Source organism: Vicia villosa, linkage group LG3, assembly GCF_029867415.1.
Source record: "Vicia villosa cultivar HV-30 ecotype Madison, WI linkage group LG3, Vvil1.0, whole genome shotgun sequence".
Lineage (NCBI taxonomy): Eukaryota > Viridiplantae > Streptophyta > Magnoliopsida > Fabales > Fabaceae > Vicia > Vicia villosa.
The window spans coordinates 35,509,172-35,517,800 of record NC_081182.1 but is presented as its reverse complement, the minus strand read 5'-3'; the positions used below and the strand labels follow the sequence as shown (position 1 = coordinate 35,517,800).

General features: G+C 40.5%; 1 protein-coding gene across 1 annotated transcript; it reads right to left on the bottom strand.

Moving 5' to 3' along the window:
- Nucleotides 1-1,542: 1,542 nt before the first annotated feature.
- Nucleotides 1,543-4,153, bottom strand: LOC131657871 (uncharacterized). The gene is made up of 3 exons (XM_058927221.1): nucleotides 2,969-4,153; nucleotides 2,332-2,629; nucleotides 1,543-1,616 (listed from the first exon to the last, which is right to left on the bottom strand). Exons 1-3 carry the CDS (start codon nucleotides 4,151-4,153, stop codon nucleotides 1,543-1,545), a joined length of 1,557 nt encoding a protein of 518 aa, XP_058783204.1.
- Between the last annotated feature and the right edge of the window lie 4,476 nt (nucleotides 4,154-8,629).

Genomic DNA, 8,629 nt, shown 5'->3' with positions numbered 1-8,629 from the left:
TTTTCCAACACCAATGAAATATCTTGGTCCATATAGATGTGAACGTTACCATCTTCCTGATTTTAGACGGTCTAATGGGTTTGATAATCACAATGAGGTATTTAATTATTATCATTCAAGTTTAAGGTGCAAAATAGAAAGAACTTTTGACCTATGGAAGAATAGGTTTGCAATTTTACGTCACATGCCTAAATTCTCAATTAAGACACAAGTTAAAATAGTTGTTGCAACAAAGGTTATACGCAACTTTATTAGAAGGAATGCTGAAATGGATGTTGATTTCCATCGTTATGAAGATGAAGACATAGACCTTGATCACGACGATTATCGTAAACCGATTGACTTGGATTCATCTCAAAATTTAAATATAACTTCTTCATCTGAAATGAATCATGTTGGAGATTTGATTCGTGATCAAATTATAGAATTCAAAAAATAATAATTAAAATCGTATTAGTGTTTCAAATTTGTATTGCACTTTATATTATATTTTTGTCTTGTAGTTTGATTTGACTACTTCATATTTAATAAGGAGTTGTATTGAAAAAAAAATCCAAATAACCATGTTTAATAATTTATTTACACCAAAAACCATATTTTCGGAAAAATTACCGGTATGACCAGGTTTCAGAGGTGGCCTCCACATAGGAGCCACCTCAGGTGGCGCCAACCCCCAAATTGTCACAACATATGCGCCACCCAGGGTGGCATCAATGTTGTTTTTTTTGTTTCTAGCCACCTAGGGTGGCGCCTTCTCACACTTTCTTTTTTTTTTTGTTTTTTTTTGTTTTTTTTTTCTTGTTTATATACTAATTTTTTTTTTAATTTTTTTTTATTTATTAATAAAATGGTTTTTAACATAAATAAATAAGTTCAGTGAATCAGTTAAGTCGAGCGTCCACGGAAAAGAGTAGTTCATTGATTAATTAAAAGGTACATAGAAAATAACCAACAGAAAAGATACAGTAAAACATCTAAGAAATCACCACGGTTAAAACAATGTCATTAGGTCCATGCATCATTTGAATGACATCAATGTCGTATTCCACCTTATGCCAGAAACTTATCGTTGCTCCAGTCACAGGATCGGCCCTTGTTTTAAGCCTCTTGATGCTTCTTATCTGTTCGCCGGCCTCGTACTCCCCCTCTAAAAATCTCAGGAGAGTCCTCTTGAGTTGCTCGACGGAAGAGATATTCCAAAACATAACCGGCATGGGAGGTTTGACGGCGGAGAATATGACATGTCCGTTCCTTCTGCGATACTCCGGCTCAGGTTCGGCACGCCATGTTGATCTCCGGGGCGGCAACTCTGTTGTCCGGTGACATCCATCTGGCCTAGTGGTTGTCCGGCGAGGCATGGTTGTGTTTGTGTGATTGTTTGGTATTTGGATTTTGTGTATCTGTGTGTATACTCAACCATAGGAGCCCCTAATTTATAATAGTAGTGGGTAGAAAAAATTAATGATGTTGCGTACTGTTTACAAGCACGCCTAACATGTATGATAAATGCAGACACACTGATCAATGACTGACTTGATGGGACTAGACGAAAGCATGCGTATTTGACTGACTGTCCAAAATAAAGAGTGGCAGTATGGGCCATGAAGACAATTTCACTACGAGACAAAGACACAACTAGTTGATTTAATAAAGGATAATACAAATACATAACAAATAGAAATACAAATACAAACACAAATACAAATACGAATATTAATACAAATACAAAAACATTGTCAATAAAAATACAGATGACATACAACTAATTGTTGGTGGAATTTGATCCACGGTTAGGACAGGTATTTTTATTGTGCCCGACTTCACGACATATGCTACACTTTCGTACCATTTTCTCATGATCCATCTCAGTTGTGATCCGGGTGCTGTTCGGGCGGCCTCTTTTCTTTCTCCGCATGTTATCATTATGCCAAACCACGTCCCCTTCATACGTAGGCCAATAATCCTCCTTTGCCATCACTTGAAATGAGTTGTTGTACACCCCGAGCAAGGTATCTGCCTTGTAAATGGGAGATAAAAGTGCTAACGGATCTTGATGCGCATACGAACATGCTGCAATTACATGAGAGCATGGCATCCGAAAGGCTTGAAACTTTCCACAATCGCACCACCCTTCATCTATAAGAACCCTGTATTGTTGTCTCGGAAGGCCCTCGTTATGGTCAATCGTTTCTTTAACACTGAAGGTCCGGTTGAATCGATCGAAAGATGTCACAATGTGGCTGTTGGCTTTGGCAGATTGCTCTTTCATGAATTTGACGCATGTTTCGCTCCATAATTGTCCGGATTCTATAACTGCATTCCAACGCTCACCTCTTCTTGCGAAAAGAGAAGCCATCCTATAGTATGTTGCTTCCACCAAGGCAGTAATCGGAAGGTGTCTGATGCCCTTAAACACCCCGTTCATAGACTCCACAAGATTCGTAGTCATGTGCCCCCATCGCTTCCCGTTGTCGTATGATCTGGTCCATTTCTCTCTAGCAAGACTGTCAACCCATCTGCCTGCATCTGGATTTGCCGCTACAATTTCTTGGCGATAATATTGGAACGTCGGTTGAGTCAACGCATATCCGGCATTGACAAGAGTCTTCCGAAGAGCCCTGTCCTTTATCTCCCGCATGAAATTTTGTGCAATGTGTCGAATACAGTAAACATGCGTTGATGTAGGGTTTTGCCACCCGTTTACTGGATTGTTGTACGCACTCTCGATGGCAGCATGTCTGTCTGAAATCAAGCAAAGTCCAGGTTGGGGGGCAACGTGTGTCCGAAGATTTCTGAGAAAGAAACCCCAACCTCCAGCAGTTTCTCCTTCCACAAGAGCGAAAGCAACAGGAAAGATGTTACTATTTCCGTCTTGAGCCACAGCCATCAACATGGTGCCTTTATATTTTCCGTACAACCAAGTTCCATCTATTTGAAGAATTGGTTTGCAATATGAAAATCCTTGTACACATGGGCGGAAAGCCCAGAAGAGCCTGTGGAATATCACATTTCCTTGAAGTGATGTTCCGTCTGGAGATTGCGCCGGAAGGGTCTCTAAAATAGTAACAGTACCAGGAGCATAAATTTGAAGCGCATATAAGAAATGTGGGAGTCGTTTATACGAATCCTCCCAATTTCCATACACAACTTCGATCGCCTTGGTCTTCGCCAGCCACGCCTTTCTATAAGACGGAGTGTAGTTGTACGTTGCAACGATATGAGAGATTATCGTTTTCACCTTTAACGATGGATCTTTTTCAACTAGAGGCAAGATTTCTTGACAAATGATGTCATAACTGAGCTTACGGTGATCTTGTGAAACATTTGTGTTAACACATGTGTGATCTTGGGAAATATATCCTATAACCCATGAGTCACTTCTCTTCCTGTATGATGCATGCAACCTGAATCCACAATCAGTGTTTCTACAGTAAATTTTGTACCTTTCGACATTGGCGCGATCAACTCTAAAATCAACATTGTTTGCCATATGAAATCTTTTTATGGCCATGATACATGCCTCCTTAGAACGAAAACTGTCTCCTACTTTTAACCGTTGATCTGTTTGGGTGTATGGATCATAGAAAATATCAGTCGATGGTTCGTCATCCCCATCAAAATTCAGGTTCCTCATGTGCACTGGAGGCATATGCACTTGATCTCGTGGTACAACAACTTCCGGTTCATCTTCACTTTCCTCGTTTACCAGGTTATCAACTTCTATTTCCGGTGCTTCTTCTTCTTCATCTACAACGTCGACCTCTGCTTGCTCGTCTCCAAGTGCATCAATGACTTGTGACTCAACCATTTGTGTGGTTTGAACTTCTGGTAGAGTAACATACAGTTCTATGCATTCGTAACCAGAATACTCATGATTGGCAAACATATTCTGCATGTCTTCATCGTCTTTGATCTCAACTTGGATAAACTTGACCGGGTTGTCTCCACGAAGAAATCGATATTGGTAAAAAATCTGGGATACACCACCCATTGCAAGCTTCGTCTCTAATCTCCCTTTGAAGTAACTGAAATTTGCTTTTCTGCTTAAACAAAATCGTTTAACCTCAGTGTTTCTAAACAGAAAACCAACTTCTTCGTTGTCATAGGTCTCGCCAAAAACATGAGCGTTGATAATGTATTGTGGAGGGGCCATTGTTGAGTGGGTAGAGAGTTTTATTGCAAATATGTAATCAGATGTGTAATGTGTTGTGTTAGTTTACACGTTATAGGTTTCCTTTATGTAGACGAACATTGAGTGATGACAATTATGAAGGCGAATACTATACAATCACATGCGTACTGAGTTGATTTGATGAATAAATGACACTGCTGCACACCAGACTGTTTCACAATTGATTTGAGGTGTGCATGACACTGCTGAACTGTTGCACAGTCGACTTGACCAGACACAACCATACTGTACAATCACATGCGAATAAAGTTGACGGAAAATGAATGCCTGAGTTGATTTGAGGTGTGCTTGACACTGGTGAACTACAGTCGACTTGACCAGACACAACCATACTGAACAGTGTACACTGTACAATCACATGCGAAGACTGTATGCTAATTATTTTCGGTGACACAGAAAACCCTAACCAAACCCTAACCCTAAATTTTCAAAAAAAAAAACATAGAAAACCCTAACCTACAGTATGGTTGTGTCTGGTCAAGTCGACTGTGCAATCACATGCGAAGACTGTATGCTAATTATTTTCGGTGACACAGAAAACCCTAACCAAACCCTAACCAAACCCTAACCCTAAATTTTCAAAAAAAAAACATAGAAAACCCTAACCAAACCCTAACCCTAAATTTAAAAAAAAAAATAACAGTAGCATGTAGGCGCCACCTGGGGTGGCGCATTAGACCAACTTTTTACAGCATGGCGCCACCTGGGGTGGCGCATTAGTGTACTTTCTTTTTTTTTTTGTTTTTTTTTTGCCCTAATTTTGTCTAGTGGTCCCCACTGCCAAAACCCTAATCTGATCCGCCAGCATGTGATCTACCTGCATCGAAATACTGTATGCATGCATGCCTAGACAATTCAGCACCGAACACGGGATGCAGGCCTAGTCTATTCTGCCACAAGACAATTAATGCATGCATGCTTAGACAAAGTCAGCACAAAACACGGGAATGCATGGTCATTTCAACACAGAATGCATGTGAACCCATCTTTATCACTTTGATATCTGTATCACATGCATGCTCACCACTTGGCCCTCATGCACTTAACATCAGCAACCACCAACCCTCTATAAATACTCTCATAGACTTGCTTTCTTTTCACCAACATATATTCTTCTTCTTCAAAAAAACACTTTGCATTTTCAAATCCGCAGAAAACTTAAAGAGTTCTTGAAAATGGCTCAACAACAACTTCTTACCATGGGTGAAACACACAGAGGAACTAGAGCGAATTTGGCGACCTATGTAAGTTTATAGTTATTTCTAAACATCCATGCGTATATGATATCCAGTTTAATCGATTTATTTGTGGTTCTTAGGCTGTTGATCGATTCCGTACACGTTCTCACGCTTATGTTGAACCCGACGAGAGGATTATTCCGAATCTCCAAGCATGTGGCTTCGGACATATCATAAAAGTTAACAACAACACCATAGACAGAAAATTCATCCTTGCCTTACAAGAGCGATGGAGGCCTGAAACCCACACGTTTCATCTTCCAATAGGTGAGTGTACTATTACTCTAGAGGATGTTTATATGTTACTTGGTCTGCCCATTGATGGCAAGGCTGTTAATGGATCTGTTCAACATGCTAATTCAATGTGTGAGAGAGTGTTGGGAAGAGATCTAGTTGTGCCTACTCAAGGTTCAAGAGGCCAGGGTATCAGTCTGGCCTCCCTTAGAGATTATTATGATGAACTCGTCTTGATGGACAACTCTACCGAGGAGCATGTTTGGTTAATGACTAAGGTCTATATAATGTTGATGTTTGGTAAACTTTTATTCCCGGAGTCGACAGGTAACACTGTCAACTTTTTCTATTTAAGTAAATTTGACAGTATTAGCAAGATTAGGAAATATAGTTGGGGGTCCGCCGTTTTGGCGATGTTATACCAGTCTCTTTGTAAGAACGCGGTTGCCGAGAAGTGCACCTTCTATGGATGTGCGTTCCTCCTACAAGTATGGGGTTGGTGGAGAATGCCGACGCTGTCCCCTGCAGGCAGGAACAACTACACGTTCCCTTATGCAACAAGGTACGTCTTTTTCTCTTTTTCAACGCTATTCCTTGAATGCTAACTATCTTTTTCATAAAAATCTGAAATAAAATTTTTGCTCTTTTTTTTTTAGGTTCTGTGGTCCTAAATTGGATTACAGTAAGAATCCGAGGGGGAGTGTTGTTTTATATCGGGACCTAATTGATCACCTCCGAGCTGAAGATGTATTATCCCTAAACTTTTATATGATAATATAGATGTATTACAATTCATCATGCTTTTTAATAATATGTTATTTTTTCTCCTACGCAGTTTAATTGGAGACCATACTTGTTGCTGGACCATGAGCCAAACGAGAGTGACCGGGAAGTTTGGACTGCAGTAGTACCGATAATAAGGTTCAACATCGTGGAGATGCACCAATCTGACCGTGTGAGACTGCAGTTTGGCATGCATCAACCGATCCCGGATCCCCCCACTGATTTGGGTCGCTGGCATATTAAAAGAGTTAACAATCAATGGGACCACGCAGATTATCGTACATTCGCACCTGAATTTTGTGAGATGTGGAAACAGCGTCGCAGCCGTCTGCTACAATTCCCTGTTGCCCAACTCCCCATGTTTCCAACCGCGGGATACCTTGCTTGGTATAGAACAGTCACAACCCCCGATATGTATGTGTCAGACCCCTACTACCTACACGACCCCCGCCAACAACAACACGCACAACAACCACCCCAACAATACGCACAACAACCACCCCAACAATACGCACAACAACCACCCCAACAACCACCCCAACAACGCCAACAACGCCAACAACGCCGACAACGCCAAACATCCGAACAACCTGACCATGAGGAATATCAAACAACACCAACAACGCCCTACCAAAGTCAACCCATCCAACAACAATCATGGGGATTCACCCAACAACTCCGTGACGCTGACCCCTCCACTAGGCTACCCGTCCAACAACAATCGTGGGGCTTCACCCAACAACACTACGACGCCGGCCCCTCCTCCTCCACTAGGCAACCCATCCAGCAACAATCATGGGCCTTCACCCAACAACACGGCGACGCCGGCCCCTCCAGCTACAATAGGCAACCCAGCCCCGACATGGGTCTAGATGACAATTACGACCCAAACGAGCAAATGACCACTCAATCGTCACAGTACCAACAACATGGATACCCCACACCCCAATTTCCACAACACCAACAATATGGGTACACCACACCCCAGCAAACAATGCCATTTTTTCAAGGTCAATCAAGCGCTGGGTTTTACCGACCATGTGACGCAACTCCACCGCCAAGACAAATCTTTGAGGGCATGGGGACCCGACTATTTGACAGCAACATACAAGAATACATGTCCAATGAGCGCATGGAGGGGCTAATCCGAGGACCGCCTACCCAGACACAACAAGAACAACCAAGGAATAGGGGGGGTCGTGGAGAAGTGGCTCGTCGAGATCCTTCCAACCGGATTCGAACAGTTCCAGATTGCGGAACTGGCGGTGAGAGGGGTCATGGTCCGGCGCCGGGTCGGAGGGGTCATGGTCGGAGGGGTCGTGAATAGCATAATATCCATGTTTTATTATTTATCTTTTTTGTACCGTATTTGTAATGTTTGAACTGTATGACCGTATTTCTAATGTTGTTTCTGCATTTCTTGTACTTGTAATGTTTGGAATGAATGACATGTGGTGTTTCATTATTTATTTAATTGTTAAAACAATTTTATTAATAAATAAAAAAACCAAAATATAACTTATTTATTTATGTTAAAAACCATTTTATTAATAAATAACAAAAAATTAAAAAAAAAATTAGTATATAAACAAGAAAAAAAAAACAAAAAAAAAACAAAAAAAAAAAGAAAGTGTGAGAAGGCGCCACCCTAGGTGGCTAGAAACAAAAAAAACAACATTGATGCCACCCTGGGTGGCGCATATGTTGTGACAATTTGGGGGTTGGCGCCACCTGAGGTGGCTCCTATGTGGAGACCACCTCTGAAACCTGGTCATACCGGTAATTTTTCCGAAAATATGGTTTTTGGTGTAAATAAATTATTAAACATGGTTATTTGGATTTTTTTTTTCGAGTTGTATTTGTATTTTTATTTGAATGATTTATTTTTAAAACCCTTTTTAGTCATTTGCAATCCGAAAAGCAATTTTAATAAAAATATTCAAACATTTTTCATATAAATCACTTTAGTTTTGAATATACCCAAACATAAATCACTTTATATTAAACTTAATTTTAACTAAAATTAATTTTATAGAATCAGTTCTTTCAAAATCAATTTTTTTCACCGTAACACCAAACACACGCGAAATATATTATTAAATCCGCGGTGAGACCTCAATTATACTTTGCAATGAGTAGAATACTAATGATTATGTTACTTATATGCCAAACAAGAGGGTTT

What these genes read in the sequence shown, in the direction of transcription:
- LOC131657871 (XM_058927221.1), bottom strand. Translation starts at nt 4,153, where the DNA reads ATGGCCCCTCCACAATACATTATCAACGCTCATGTTTTTGGCGAGACC. An exon ending in TCTGGGCTTTCCGCCCATGT is followed by an intron (nt 2,630 to 2,968) that starts GTACAAGGATTT and finishes TTCATGCGGGAG; the next exon opens with ATAAAGGACAGGGCTCTTCG. An exon ending in TTCTCTTTTCGCAAGAAGAG is followed by an intron (nt 1,617 to 2,331) that starts GTGAGCGTTGGA and finishes TTTGTCTCGTAG; the next exon opens with TGAAATTGTCTTCATGGCCC.